Source organism: Apodemus sylvaticus, chromosome 3 (genome assembly GCF_947179515.1).
Source record: "Apodemus sylvaticus chromosome 3, mApoSyl1.1, whole genome shotgun sequence".
Taxonomy (NCBI): Eukaryota; Metazoa; Chordata; class Mammalia; order Rodentia; family Muridae; genus Apodemus; species Apodemus sylvaticus.
In genome coordinates this window covers 67187309-67203171 of record NC_067474.1, presented here as the reverse complement: position 1 = coordinate 67203171, position 15863 = coordinate 67187309, and the positions used below count along the sequence as shown (strand labels likewise).

General features: G+C 43.3%; 1 protein-coding gene across 1 annotated transcript in view; it reads right to left on the bottom strand.

Annotated features, from left to right (window-relative positions):
• Positions 1–5553: 5553 nt before the first annotated feature.
• Positions 5554–15863, bottom strand: part of Slc44a1 (solute carrier family 44 member 1) — a 193842-nt gene continuing 183532 nt past the window's right edge. The window contains exon 17 of the mRNA XM_052176499.1: positions 5554–6434. Coding sequence (XP_052032459.1) covers positions 6420–6434 — 15 coding nt within the window. The 3' untranslated portion in view covers positions 5554–6419. The remainder of the gene's footprint in view (positions 6435–15863) is intronic.

Below are 15863 nucleotides of genomic sequence, written 5' to 3'. Positions count from 1 at the left end.
ACAAAACAAAACAAAACAAAAACAAAACAAAACAAAACAAAAAAAAAAACTCATGGCACGGGAGTAAATTCAGCATAAAATAAATGCAGATAAGGTAAAAAAAAAAAAAAGGGTCGGGTGTGGCGGCATGCCTGCAATCCCAATGCTAGGGAGGTAGAGATAAAAGAATACCGGGCACTCAGAGGCTCGCCAGGCCAACCTAATCAGCACGCTGCAGAATTAGTAAGTGACCTTCCAGCGATCATGCCTCAAGTTTTAAGAGAAAAGCAATTAAGCAGGGAGCCCGATATCAACTTTTGGTGCCCGCACTCATGGTATACAGATGCACATGTACCTGTTGGACCTGTACATACCTGTTGCACACAAACATGATACACACACTTCAAAGGGAAAGGAACAACAGAGGAGTAACGATATATGTTGCTTACAAATGTGAGCTTGTGGTTCTGAGATGCTCCTGTAGTCACGGCTACCCCATGGAAGCTTCTGACCTATACTGAACCGCTTGCTTTCTAATGACTCCCCAAGGCAGGATCCGCTCATGATTGGCACTGCTAATGTCCAGCAAAACTTCCCCACTCCAAACTAGGTTCTTTGTCCTCTTGGAGAGATGTTAGGTTCCATGCAGGCCTGAGCTTCCTTGGGAGTTCTGGGAGAGGAAGTTCCTTCTCTCCCTGTATCTAAGAACCTTCCCCTTTGAGGATCAGTCCAACGGGTCTATCTACATTTGAATCCTGACACCGCTGCTTGCCAGCTCTACAGCCATCAGTAAGCCCTTCACCATGGCTCCATTTCCTAGGGCATTGGCATAGGGACCGTACTTTGCCTTTTGCATTTAGTGAGGATTAAAGGAGACTGTGTATGGGAAATGTCTGGCTTAGCGGGCCTGTAGTGGGTGGTGGCTGCTTTGATTATTACACTCCTACACAGCATACCCTTCAAGGCTATTCTTGCAGAGTTTTTTCTCCACTTGAGTCTTGGAGCCTTAGAAAACCTGTTTCCGCACCAACTCCCCTGTTCTCTGCTATTCCCATTTTTTTCCTGATACCCATCACTAATCAGGTGCAGCCCTTTGTCGAAGCCTCAAATGTTCGCCCATCACTCCCTGATTAAATGTGACTCAGGTTTTCACTTTTACCACCCAGCCTGATAAGACAAGCCTCTGTTTCTTCAGCTATAAAACAGGGCTCAGGGCTTCAGCACCAGCTGATGAGTGGATTAGTGAAACAATTCAGGTCAGGTGATTAGCTGTGTCTGCCATGTGATAAACATGCTCAAAAGCATCTGGGCTTCTCATCAATAGACACCTAATTTTGGGCTTCCTTCTAACAAAAGTCCAGATTCATCCCCAAAGCCCCGGAAGCCCTAGGCGCTCAGTATATGACAGCAGCTCCTACAAAGGAGGGGTTAGTTATACCCTGGAGGAGGCTGGTAGAGAGTCGGAGCAGGGGGTGGCCTAGCTCACACTTAGACCTAAGGCACACAGGAAAGCAGCAGGCATAAACCTGAATGGTGAAGAACCAACGAAGCGTGCGAAGAAGCACAGTTAAAGCACCAGCTCATAGCCTAGAAGAAAACACACGGCGTGGATACAGTCAGTGACTTTTGTCTGCTTGGGGTGGATAGACAGAAAAAGATGTCTTGTTCTCTAGTGCCCACTGGTAGAATCTGCCTCAGCTGCTGGAAACTATAGGACGACAGGTTTCCTCTCCACATGTCGAGAGTCCCACAGATACTTGCTAACTGGATTTGAGACCTGCTCCACAGAAGGTGTACACCTGAGAGTCTACACCTGATAAATCCGATGGCTGGAGAGGTCATGGACCACAGAGCAGCGGTTCTCAGCCTTCCTAATGCTGTGGCCCTTTAATACTGTTCCTCACATTGTGGTGACCCCTAACCATAAAATTATTTTTGTTGCTCCTTCATAACTAATTCTGCTACTGTTATGAATCATAATGTAGATATCTGTGTTTTCCTACAGGTTTCCTACAGTGACCCCTATGATATCTGTGTTTTGCTAACCAGGTATGTTGTCAAACTGCCTTCTAGTGATTTGTGTGCATACCCACAGATTGGCGCCGCTCTCAGCCTCAGTCAAAGATGCTCTTCGTGCAGTAGCAGCGGTTAGTTCAGAGTTGTAAGTAGTCAGAGTGCTGAGAATGTGACTGCTGAGGACTCAGCCCTGAGTGGGACATGTGCAACACACACACACACACACGCATGCACACACACACACACACACACACACACGTGCGCCTGTCCCAAGGCTCAGGGAACATCATGGAAGTGGAACGGAAAGGATGTAAGAGCCAGAGTTGTTTCTTCTGAACACAAGATGGCTGTAGCCTTCATGAACTCACAGCAGCCACTTCCTTGCACAAGATCAAGCCAGTCAATGATTCCAGCATGGACTGGACAGAGGCTCATGAGGCTACACTCCTAGCTGAGGAGCTAATGGAAATTGATGGTTGCTGAGAGGGGAGGAGTCATGTTTCCTCGGGGGAGTGACCTCTGGTATGATGTCATGTACATGCAGGCGCACACACACACACACACACACCAAGGTGGGTGAGGCACACAAAGAGGGCACCTGTGGGGGGGGCGGCGCGGCTGGGGGGGGAATTTGGGGATAAATAATCAATACATACTATATATGTATAAAATTGTAAAATAAATAAATACATAATAAAAGAGTCACAAAGATCTAGAATAGACTATTGGCGAGGAGATTCTCACCAGTGCCAAATTCCAAGCAGAAGCTAGGCATTTGCCTGGCACAGCTGTATGGGGGTTGGGGAACTGGGCACTGGAAGTGTGCCTGGTAGACATGGTATCATTGTGAAGCCTGAGTGCCGTCGTTCCACAAACTCCAGGCCAATAACAACCCACTCCCTCTCGGAGTCGACTCTAATTGCACTCATCTTTAGAAACTCCTCTGAATTTCTTCTCCTTAGCCCCACCGCACCCCCACCCAGTCCAAGAGCCCCCCTTAACCCCTAGAAGAGAGGTGGCCATCTTAAAAGCTCCAATTAGATGTTTCTGTGTCCCAGTGTATGCTGGCCTACTTTACACACGGTACTGGGGATAAAGCCGGGAAGACATGAGTGTCTCCAGTGCGCATGTCTGGCCCTGGACACGCTTCTGGATTCACGTTCAGGGAACGACCGTGGACAAAGTCAATTATCTTCCCATCCATCTCTTCATGAAAGGAAATCTCCCCAGGATGCTGGCCCCCAGCCAAGTCTCCCCAGGACAAAGGGAAGGCTCACTGCTGTCACTAACAGCTCTCTTCTCCCTCTGCAGAAACTGAAATGGCATGAGCCAGGCAGAGCCTAGAGACATACGGTACACAGTGTATGACTGATTGTACATACAGGTTCATCACCCACACTGCAGTGCCCCACAACTGGAAACAAATCCCAGCTTGCAAGCACTAGCTATGTGGCCAGGACAATTTCTTATCCTCTATGACCCTCTGTTTTTTCATTTGTAGTTAACAGCAGCCCCTTAATAGGAATTGTTTAGAATGATGCTTAATGCATAGAAAATATATAATGCATGTTACCTACATATTATTATTATTTCCTAAAATAAGCCATTTTCCTAAGTACAGTCCCAGTTTCTCTTGCTGAATATGGCCAGTTTCCCAAATACAGGTTCTGCGAGTCCTTTGATACTGCAGGGCTGTGACTGTCAGGTTAGGAGGGTACTGGGTCAGTCCTTCCTGGGAAAACAGCACTCCTGAGATACCTTTCTCATTCTGAAGGTCAGTGTGTACTTTTCCATGACAGAACAACTGAATTTGAAAATTGAGAGAGGCTTGGAAGGTGAGATATATCAGGCAATAATAATCTTTGATTTGAAATTATAGTGTATTTCTCTCTGTTGTATGGGGCACACCATGACCAACCAGCGGACAGGAAGGGAGAAAGGTTCCTGACTGTACCACAGACACAGCGTGGGCACAATAGGGAATGGTGGGAAAAGTGACGCCAAGACAAAGATGTAGGACAGGCAACTAGAGAGGAAGAACCTTTTAATGTCCCAACAATGGGGAAAGGTTGGGAAAACCTTAGAACATATAGGAAGTGGAATATTCTGCAGCTATGGAAACTTACCTGTAAAAAATACATAACCATGTGGAAGAAAGTATGTGTGGCATAATTTTAAAATAGCTGGGTTTTTCTAAATTAATTGAATGCCACATGTAGAAATGAAATTAATACAACTGTTTCTTTTTTTAAACACTTTTTTAAAATTTATTTATTATATGTAAGTACACTGTAGCTGTCTTCAGATGCCCCAGAAGAGGGCATCAGATCTCATTATGGATGGTTGTGAGCCACCATGTGGTTGCTGGGATTTGAACTCAGGACCTTCGGAGGAGCAGTCAGTGCTCTTAACCACTGAGCCATCTCTCCAGCCCAATACAACTGTTTCTTTTGGCTCAGGAGACATGGCATCACATATGAAAGCCAAGCCTGCTAGGAAACATCACACTGTCACAGGCTGAATGCTTGTGTTCTGCCTCAAAGTCATTTGGTAAAAATCCTTCTCCTTAGAGTGATGAGATTAGGAGGGGGAGCCTTTGGTCTGTGATGAGGTCACAGAGGCAAGAGCTCTTATGAAGGAGACTGAAAAAGAAAAAAAGGAGAAGAAAGGAGAGAAGAGGAGAGGAGAGGAGAGGAGAGGAGAGGAGAGGAGAGGAGAGGAGAGGAGAGGAGAGGAGAGGAGAGGAGAGGAGAGGAGAGGAAGAGTGTTTTTCTAATATATGGGGATGTATAAGAAGGTGGCTGTATGGCCAGAAAATAGCTCCCAACCAGACACTGAAGCTACAGCCAGCTTGTTGACCTTGTATTTCTTAGTGTTACAAACTGGGAAAACTGGTTCTGTTGTTTATAAACTGTGCCATGTACAGTATTTTGTAATAGCAGCCTAAACAGACTAACACAAAAATCTACAAGTATTATGTATTTTCTTTTTCTGTTTTCATAGACAAGAATCAGAACGACTTAAGTTAGTTTTGAAATATACATTCAATTTTACCATAGTTTCCTCGTGGCTTAGAAACAAAGGGAGATGGGAAGAGAACTGACTAGAGATCAGATTGTCTTCGTTTCAAATTCCAAGTCAGGATGTCGGGACTGGAGTACATTGTACGTGGGAAGCCACTTGTAAGCCTGTGAATCGCTATTTTAGGACCTACTTTGGCAAGAGGAAAAGGAAGTTCATGAGTGAGAGGCTTATGGGGTGAGGAGTTTACTGGGGTTCCAGAGAGAGTTCTCACTACCATGTCTACCAACATACCATCATCATCAGAAGAGTTATTATGTAGGTATTATCAAATTTTCAGTTTTCAGTCAAAGGAAAATGTAATATATTGGTCTTAATGTAAACTGTGGGCTTCCTTCCAAAATCACCTAAGTCAGGGGTCACAGACTTTCCTGCAAGGGTCATGTTATCAATATTTGAGGCACTGAAGATTACAGAGACTTTGATAAAATTTTATAACTCTGCTGTTACAGAAAGAAAGGAGTCATAGACAATGCATAAAGGATGTGGTTGTGTTCCCATAAAACTTTATTTACAAAAATAGGTGGGGACAGGGAGCTATGATCCATGGGCCATAAACAAACAGTGTTATTTTGCTTAGAAAATAATTCTGTGATTCTTCTGTGCTTCTATAACCCTCCCCCAAGACGCTTCCCATGCACATACACCGCCATACCCACCCCAATTTGAGACTGGGGAGTGATAGCCATAGGGCTCCTATAGGGCAGTTATCTCTGTAGCAATAATGAGCAAAGCATGGTGTTATAGTGGAGGGACTCTGGAACTGGAATACCCATTCTATCAACTCTGTGATCTTACCCACAACACATGATCTCTCTGAGCATCTCATTTACTCATGGTCAAAATGTCAATGATGCACAGAAACTTTACAGGGCTTCGTGAGGATTCAGTGTTATGTTGGGCACCCATCCTAATGCTTAGCATGCAGCAGGCCCCTAGTCATAGTTATCAGCCCACATGGCCTCTATAAATAGCAGAGTCAGAGAGGACAGACCCAGGACAAATGCAGAGAATTCCCCTGTGAGTTCTGACTTCAGGACAGCATTCGGTAGCTGAGAAGCAGGGCTTGCCTCAAATATTACATGGCCAGAAGAGAAAGCAACATGAAGTTTGAAAACGTGGCTGCAAGGCAGATTACTATCAAATGCTTCTGATTAATGATTAATTAGCTGGTCCCACTGTAGTACATCCATTTGGCTGTTCAAGGTTGGAGAACCTTCTTGATCGTTGCCATTGAAGTAATAAGATATCCTGTCTTCCTCACAGACTCAACAGCTGGTGAATGGGAGAGCCTTAGGTAAACAGCCTCCTCTGAGTCCATTCTTCCAGTCTCCAGAGACAGGTCACCTTTTCCTGAGCTGGAAAGTAAGCACATAAAGAGAATGAGTGTTTCTCTATCCGGAGAAGGAAACACACGAAGAAGCAACCAACAATCCAAGATAAACAATGTGGGATAATCTTTAGATGTTATGAAATATTAAAGAAGCTGAATATAATCACACAGGAGACAATAAATAAAATGAATGTCTGCAGCAGGCTGGGTTCAAATTCTCCTTGTACCCCTTTATCAGCTGTGATTTATGAGCAAGCTACTTAACCTTTGTGCTTACATTCCCCTAAGGAGAGCTGAACTGAGAGAAAAACCTAGGCGTTAAACTCAAAGCTAAACTGACAAACCTGGGTTTATGGTGCCCTCAAAGACTCAAACCTAAAATTCAAATAAAAGTGTGGCCTTTTCAAGCCTGTAAATCCACTAGTGGAGAGGCACACTAGACCAAGAAAAGGAGTGTCACCACAGTTCACCAGAGTCTGTCAGACAAAAAATGAGTAAATGAACTGAAAAGAGGAAACCCACTGTGGTGCTGAAAGGAATGACCTTATCCTTAGGGAATACTGTGAAGGATGGAGGATGGGCAGGCCTAGAGGTATGCACAAGGTATTCAGAAAACAGGTGCCTGCAGTGGTGTGTGTGTGTGTGTGTGTGTGTGTGTGTTATACATGTGGTGTATGTGATGCTTGAGTGTATTGACTGTGATGTGTGTGTGAAGGGGGAGGTGTATGTGTTGTGGTATGTGTGATGTGTATATGAAGGGGGTGTATAGTATGTGTTGTGTGTTGTATGGTGTGTGTGCATTGTCTGTGTGGTGTGTGTGAGGGTTTATATAAAAAAGGATAAAGAGTGATCCTACCGGTGGAAGAATGGTTCGCACTAGGCACAGTAAGTGACAATGGGGACCGTGGTGTTCTGTATGGCATTTTTATTCTTAGAGCCTCTCTCTACAAGTTTGAAATAATTTCTGGCAATACTTAGGGCTGAGCATGTGAGTCTGGTAGATTGCTAGCCTAGCATATTCAAGAAATGGGGTTCTATCCATAGTACTGGGGGAAAAAGTCTTTAAAATCCATTAGGATAAATCAATGAAAGAGACCTAATTGAGAATTGTGGACTCAGCTTGACCCTTAAGCAAATTCAGGGCTAAGGCAGGACAGGCAGAAATGAGAAGCTAACCCTGACCTCCATGTGCAGGGAGGTCGAGCTTGGATCAAGAAGACAGAACATAGCTTTAAGATGCAGCCATTTGGTGGCGTCTAAGATCCCTGGATACACTGATCTCTGCACATCTCCACACCAGGTTCTGCTTCTCACCAGATCCTGACCCAGGCAGCTGGACGCACCACCGACAACAGCCCACTGATTCACTTCGGGGTTGCAGTCTTGAGTTGGCAGCTTCCCATTCCGGTTGCCACCTCTTTGCTCATGCATCCAGCTCAGATTTCTTTCCACTATCAGTGTATTTGGCAAATGAAAAATCAAATAACCCCGAAGCACTGCTTCTGTGACCCCAGTTACTCTCCCAAGAAATCACAAGGCTCCTTGTGTCCTCCAATGTCTCCTCTTGTGGTCTTCTAGGTTGGGACGCACAGCTTCAACGCTCATGATCTTTCCCTACTGCTGAGAGTAATGCTTCCTATAATTAGACTGACATCCAATACTGTGCTTAGTTAAGGTCACACAGCACAGACAGTAAACTTAGCTAAACCTGTGATTTGTCTGAGCGTGAGAAAAAACTACTTTACTACTATTTTAGCTTAATCTTTTATTTTAGAACAGTTTTAAGAATATATTTTTAAAAATCCATAAAAATAATGAAGTGTTCTCATTACCTGTCACCTAATCTTCTGCACTGTCACATCTCAGAACTCTGTGGTACATTTGTCACAACTCCTGATCCAGCACTGGGAGACAGCTGCTAACTGCCTACCATAATTTATTCAGATTCATCAATTTTCCTAATGTCCTTTTCGATTCCAAGAACCTATCCAGGAAACTACATCACATACAGATTGCCTTCTTTATATTTAAAATAATTAGAAAGCCATATGCCGCCCTTAAAAATACTATATAATCTGATTATGATTTGATGACACTTTGATGCTATCTTTCCCATACCCTTGAACATGAATAGATTTCTAGCACAGTCTACCTCTTCCCCAAAATGAATGAGAACGTGCAGGCCTAAGGTACGTTCTGTTGGAAGGCAGAACAACGTTTGATTTACATTCAGAGTTCAACGCTCTATCTAATTTGCTACCTGAGTGATGGCGCCCCCGCTGCCACCACAATACCGAGTATCGGGCATAGGCCTAGGGGATTGACAGAAGACACCGACAGGGTCATTCTGAAAGGAGAATGCCAAAGCTTTACCGAGGGACCAGCAATATATATATACTAGAGGCCAGGAAAAACAGGAGGAAAAAACAATTATAGCCATAGGTCAGGCACCTGGGAAGTCCTTACCACAGGAATCAAGCTAAGCCACTAAACTTACTCCTACTGTTTTGCTCTCAGGAAACCATGCAAACAACTCAGCTGGGGGCATTGAGCTAAGTTCACCGGTGACAACACCTGAGAAAGTTTTACTTACTATATAGTTTAGAAGAATGTCTATCTATCTATCTATCTATTTTGAGATAGGGATTTACTAGGTAGATCAGGTTAACCATGAATTTACTATGTAGCCTAGGTTGGCTGCTAACTTTTGCTCTTCCTGGAATTGTTTTTAAAACTGGGAATTTGAAAGGGAACAAGAGGAGGGGAGGTATATGGGAAAGTTTGGAGAGACTAAAAGTAAGGAGGAATTATGTAATTATAGTCTCAAAAATATCTGGACACAGTGGTATATGCCTTTAACCCCAATACTTGAGAGGCAGGAAAATGAAGAATTGGAGACCCCCAAATATTACAGGCTATTTGACAAGGCTACGGATTACTGTGGTGGTTTGAATAGCTATGACCCCATAGACTCACGTGTTTGAATGCTTGGCTCCTTTTTTTCCCCCTGTATTCTTTGTTTACATTCCAAATGCTTTCCCCTTTCCCGGTTCCCCCCTCCCCATATGTCCCATAAGCCCTCTTCTCTCCACCCATTCCCCAATCACCCCCCTCCCATTTCTCTGTCCTAGTACTCCCCTACAATGCTGGATCAGGCCTTTCCAGGACCAGGGCTCTCTCCTTCCTTCTTCTTGGGAATCATTTGATAAGCTAATTGTGTCTTGAGTATTCAGAGCTTCTGGGCTAATTAATATCCACTTATCAGTGATTGCATTCCATGTGTATTCTTTTGTGATTGGGTTACCTCACTTAGGATGATATTTTCCAGTTCCAACCATTTGCCTAAACATTTCATGAATTCATTGTTTTTAATAGCTGAGTAGTATTCCACTGTGTAAATATAACCCATTTTCTGTATCAAACAAAGAATTTTCACCTGAAGAAATTCGGATGGCTGAGAAGCATATACGGAAATCCATCAATGCAATCTACTACATAAACAAACTCAAAGAAAAAAACCACATGGTCATTTCATTGGATGCTGAAAAAGCATTTGACAAAATTCAGCATCCTTTCATGCTTAAAGTCTTGGAAAGAACAGGAATTCAAGGCCCATACCTAAACATAGTAAAAGCAATATACAGCAAACCAGTAGCCAGCATCAAACTAAATAGAGAGAAACTTGAAGCAATCCCACTAAAATCAGGGACTAGACAGGGCTGCCCCCTTTCTCCTTATCTTTTCAATATTGTACTTGAGGTACTAGCTTGGGCAATTAGACAACATAAAGAGGTCAAAGGGATACAAATTGGAAAGGAAGAAGTCAAACTATCATTATTTGCAGATTATATGATAGTCTACCTAAGTGACCCAAAAAACTCCACTAGAGAACTCCTACAGCTGATAAACAACTTCAGCAAAGTGGCAGGTTATAAAATCAACTCAAGCAAATCAGTAGCCTTCCTATACTCAAAGGATAAGCAGGCTGAGAAAGAAATTAGGGAAATCACACCCTTTACAATAGCCACAAACAGTATAAAGTACCTTGGGGTGACTTTTACCAAACATGTGAAAGATCTGTATGACAAGAACTTCAAGACTCTGAAGAAGGAAATAGAAGAAGACCTCAAAAAATGGAAAAACCTCCCATGCTCATGGATTGGCAGGATTAATATAGTTAAAATGGCCATTTTGACAAAAGCAATATACAGATTCAATGCAATACCCATCAAAATCCCAACTCAGTTCTTCATAGAGTTAGAAAGAGCAATTCTCAAATTCATCTGGAATAACAAAAAACCTAGGATAGCTAAAACTATTCTCAACAACAAAAGAAATTCTGGGGGAATCAGTATCCCTGACCTCAAGCAATACTACAGAGCAATAGTGTTAAAAACTGCATGGTATTGGTACAGTGACAGGCAGGCAGATCAATGGAACAGGATTGAAGATCCAGAAATGAACCCACACACCTATGGCCACTTGATCCTCGACAAAGGGGCTGAAAACATCCAATGGAAAAAAGATAGCCTTTTCAACAAATGGTGCTGGTTCAACTGGAGGGCAGCATGCAGAAGAATGTGAATTGATCCATCCTTGTCTCCTTGTACTAAGCTCAACTCCAAATGGATCAAGGACCTCCACATAAAGTCAGACACTCTGAAGCTAATAGAAAAGAAACTGGGGAAGACCCCTGAGGACATCAGTATAAGGGGAAAGTTTCTGAACAGATCATCAATAGCGAATGCTCTAAGATCAAGAATTGACAAATGGGACCTCATAAAATTACAAAGTTTATGTAAGGCAAAGGACACCATCAAAAGGACAGATCGGCAACCAACAAATTGGGAAAAGATCTTCACCAACCCTACATCAGATAGAGGGCTAATATCCAATATATACAAAGATCTCAAGAAGTTAGACCCCAGAAAACCAAATAACCCTATTAAAATGGGGTACAGAGTTAAACAAGAATTCTCACCTGAAGAACTTCAGATGGTGGAGAAACATCTTAAAAAATGCTCAACTTCATTAGTCATCAGGGAAATGCAAATCAAAACAACCCTGACACCAGTCAGAATGGCTAAGATTAAAAACTCAGGAGACAGCAGGTGTTGGCGAGGATGTGGAGAAAGAGGAACACTCCTCCACTGCTGGTGGGATTGCAAATTGGTACAACCACTCTGGAAATCAGTCTGGCGGTTCCTCAGAAAACTGGGCATGACACTTCCGGAGGACCCTGCTATACTACTCCTGAGTATATACCCAAAGGATTCCCCGGCATGCAATAAGGACACATGCTCCACTATGTTCATAGCAGCCTTATTTATGATAGCCAGAAGCTGGAAAGAACCCAGATGCCCTTCAATGGAGGAATGAATGCTTGGCTCCTAATTGCACTATTAGGAGGTGTGGCCTTGTTAGAGGAAGTATGTCACCGAGGGGGAGATATCCTACACTCAAGCTCTGACTAGTGTAAAATTCAGTCTCCTGCTGCCCTTGGCTCTAGATGTGGAACTCTCAGCTTCTCCAGGATCATGTATGCCTGCACAATGCATGCCCTGCTTCCCACCTTGATGATAATGGACTAAGCCTCTGAAATTGTAATCACATGCTTTTGTATCGTAAGAGTTGTCATGGTCATGGTGTCTCTTCACTGCAATGGAAATCCTAAGACAGTTACTCTAAAAAACCTGATGGTAAGGCCTTACTGATGAAGACAACACTCATTTATATCATCAAATATGGAAAAAGTCAAGCTGGTTCCTGAATGGAATCTTTACCCCTATTGTTCACAGTCCTGGAAGGTTCTTTGCAAGACACTGGAGGAGAGAGGTAATCATCAGTATCACTCAGCTACAAATGCTACAACCCACAAGAAGGTGATAACTGGCACAAATGCTATGGGCATAACTATGTTTTGGGGTTTTTGTTTTGTTTTTTGCTTTTTCTTTTTGTTTTTTGGAGATGGGATTTCTCAGTGCAGCACTAGTTGTCCTCTCTGTAGACCAGGCTGTCCTCAAACTCAGAGATCCATCTGCCTCTGCCTCCCAAGTGCTAGGATAAAAGGCTGTACCACCACTTCCCAGTACTAACCACATTTTAAAACTTGGATTTAAAACCCACTCCATGGGCTAGAACCCATACCTGACCCTGTTAAAGCACTCAAGAAACTGAGACTAGATAGGTCATAGACCCAGGAGAAAGTCTAATACTATTTATTATTCTGCTACGGGAACAGAGCAATGAAGTGACTCCTAAAGACATATGCTATACCTAGAGTGCCCCATTCATCTCTCCTCAGATAAGCTGCTTGCAGCAGATGGGAATCAACAGAGACCCAGGACTAGACAATGTACAGAGAGCAAAAGACTTTGGAGCACTCAGTCCTAAATGAGAAGTCTTCATCAAATCCCTCCTCTCAGGGCTCAGGGAGCTCTGCAGAAGAAGAAGTAAGATTATCAGCGCCAGAGAGGATGGATCCAGACACAACTGAAGGATGCACGTGTGAACCACAGGAACTGTGGCAGCGTGTATGCAGACTAAAGCTAGCCGAGGCCCCGGTGCTGTGGCGGGGAAGTGGACATGGGCCCTACCCCTAAGCCAGAAGCTGTTTGCAATGATCCCGGCTGAGAAAGGGAAAATCAGTTTTCTCAATGGAGTGTCACTGGATTATCAATCAAATTCCAGGGCAAGTCCCACGCCCAAGAGTAGTTAACCAACACGAAATAAAATCCATTTGTGTGTGTTTGAGGTGGGGGTGGCTTTTGTTTTATTCAACTTTTTTTTGTCTTACTTTTTGTTTGTCTTGATTTTCATGTTGTGAACTTTTTTTTTCCCCACCCCTGTGGACTTTTTTTAAAAGAAGGAGAAAGAACATAAAGTTGGGCAGGAAGGGGGGTTGGGAGGATCTGAGAGGAGTTGGGGGAGGGGAAGAAAAAAGTGATTAGAATTCATTTTAAAATGTGATTTTTTTAATACATTGTATAAAAATTTTGATTAAATAAACGAGAGAGGGGAAAGCTAATTGGAGACTAAACGAGGCACAGTGTCACATGCCTTTAATTCAAGCACTCTGGAGAGGTTGGTCTCTGTGAGTCTGAGGCTAGCCTGTTCTACATACTGAGTTCCAAGCCAGCCAGGGCTGCATAGTGGAGGGGAAAGAGGAGGAGGAAGGAGAGGAGGAGGATCAGAAGTTTAAGGTGATCATTGCCTACATCAGCAAGTTGGAGGCTGACCTGGGCTACATGAGACTCTGTTTTCCAGCCTGGGCAACATGAGACCCCTTTTTAAAAACAAAGGAGGTTTCACTTGACTAAGTTCTATATCAGGCCTGGAGGTATGTATCTTTAATACAAGCATTCAGGAGATTTGAAACAAACAGGTCAAGGGTTGGTGGCCTGGGCTGCTGAGTGAGGCTTTGTCTAAAAACAAAACAAAACAAGGACAAAGACATTTTAAAATAAAAGTAACTTTTTCCAGACGAAATACTTGGTGTAAAATAAAATTTGAGCAATTTTTCCAATCCCATGTTTTATTCTTCCTTTGTCTGAATGCCCCATAGAAAATTAAAGAGCTTTCCCAAAGAAAAACACATTTATAATTTAACCACCCTGGCACATTTATTTTTAAGTTTACGACTTCCTTTTCTGCACATGTGTGTGTGTGTGTGGGGGGGGTCCATGTATGTGATCAGGTGCATACGCAAATGTTATACATGGACGTGGAGGTTGAGAATGTTGGTTGTCTTCTTCAGTTGACTTCAACTTTAGTTTTTGAGACAAGGTCTCTCCCCAAACCAGAAGCTCACCAGCAAAGTGGGATCCTCCTGTCTCCATCCCACCAGCACCTGGGTGTCAAGCGTGCACTTCCCACAGCCTTTTTAGTATGTTCTGGAATCAACCTAAGTCCTCTTGCTTGAGTGGCCAATGCTCGGCTCTTTGGTGTGTGTGTGTGTGTGTGTGTGTGTGTGTGTGTATGTGTGTGTGTATGCATGCAGATACTCTAGACTGGCTTAAAACTTGCTCTGTAGCCAAGGGTGACTTCAAATTCCAGATGTACTAGCCTCCATCTCCCCAGCTCTGGGATCACAGGCATGCGCTGTGGCCGACTGAGGTGTGCACTCTGTTCTTTTTGCCTCTCACTACATTACAGACACACCCTACTTCTACTGTGCAATATATTCTTATTGTTAAGTATCCAATGAAGTAGCTGCAAATCCTTATTTAAGCAAATTAGAGTGTGGCATGAAGGCAAAGCTATGTCTCTATCTTGTTTCTACTGTACCTTCCGAACTTCTAACAGTGATGGCAAGAAACACAAAATCAGAACACATTTGCTGGATAAAAAGCAAGTTTAAATGTAAGTGGTTCCAAGATATTAGTCTCCTTTGTTGTTGTTACTATTATTACATCTATTTCCTTGCTTTAAATTGTTTTCAAAGTTCTCAGTGTAGGTCAAACTGGCCTTGAACTTGTGACCCTCCTGCATCCAAGTGCTGAGGTTATATGCTGGTAGCTCCCCACCTCAGCTTTCTCTTAGGTAGTTGATTTCTTTCTTCTCTTACTCAACCACCTTCAAATAAAGGTGGTTTTTATTACTATTTTTGAACTAAGGAGAAATAGGGTGAAGCTCTCTCTTTGATTATGACCTTGTATGACTGGTGCGATGGCATAAACACCCCAAGCATGTTCAACCTGGTGTTGTCCTATCCTCACAGAGCTCCCAAAGATAGAATTCTGCAGCGCAGATACATTTCCTCCTGACTCTGAAGTCATTCTCTCATCTCCCTCTCCATCTGTCTCCCTCTTCTTCCCTCTCCCTCTCAGCCTCCCTCTCTCCCTTCCTCCCTTCCTCCTCCTTCCATCCATATCTTATCAGACAACCCACACTGTGTATTGCTTTAATGCTGAAGGCCTTGGAATCACCTCTTTATTTTTCTCTGTCTTCTAGTTTCTGCCTTGCTTTCTAAAAGATATCCTCAAACTCATCACAACCTATACACATGACTGGGATTTGCATCTTTCTTCTATTTTCAGTTTCTAAGCTTTGTCTTAGAGACATAGAGAATAATCACCCAGATAGCAATAGGGTAGGTAGCTCATTCTGTCTTTCTTCTGTGTAACACAACAATGGCATGTCAATACAGCACACTTAATCCTGCTGTTTTGGACACCCAAGTTGTTTAATGATTTGAGGGTACTGCAATGATCCTTCTATAACCATGGTGGGGGTCTTGTTTTATTTGTCACCAATCGGATGGCCAATGGCTCTCTTGACTTAAATGGGTGGAAATCGTGGGCAGACGGATGTTCTTCACTGCTGGTCTCTAAAAGTTTGTATTTCCCTCAATGTTTGGCCACACCAGTCCCAGCAGTTGGCATCAAGTATCAATCTGTTACAGCCCAGTGAAGGCCTCGGACAAGGGGGCGCTGGGTCTGTCAGTGGCCTGTGC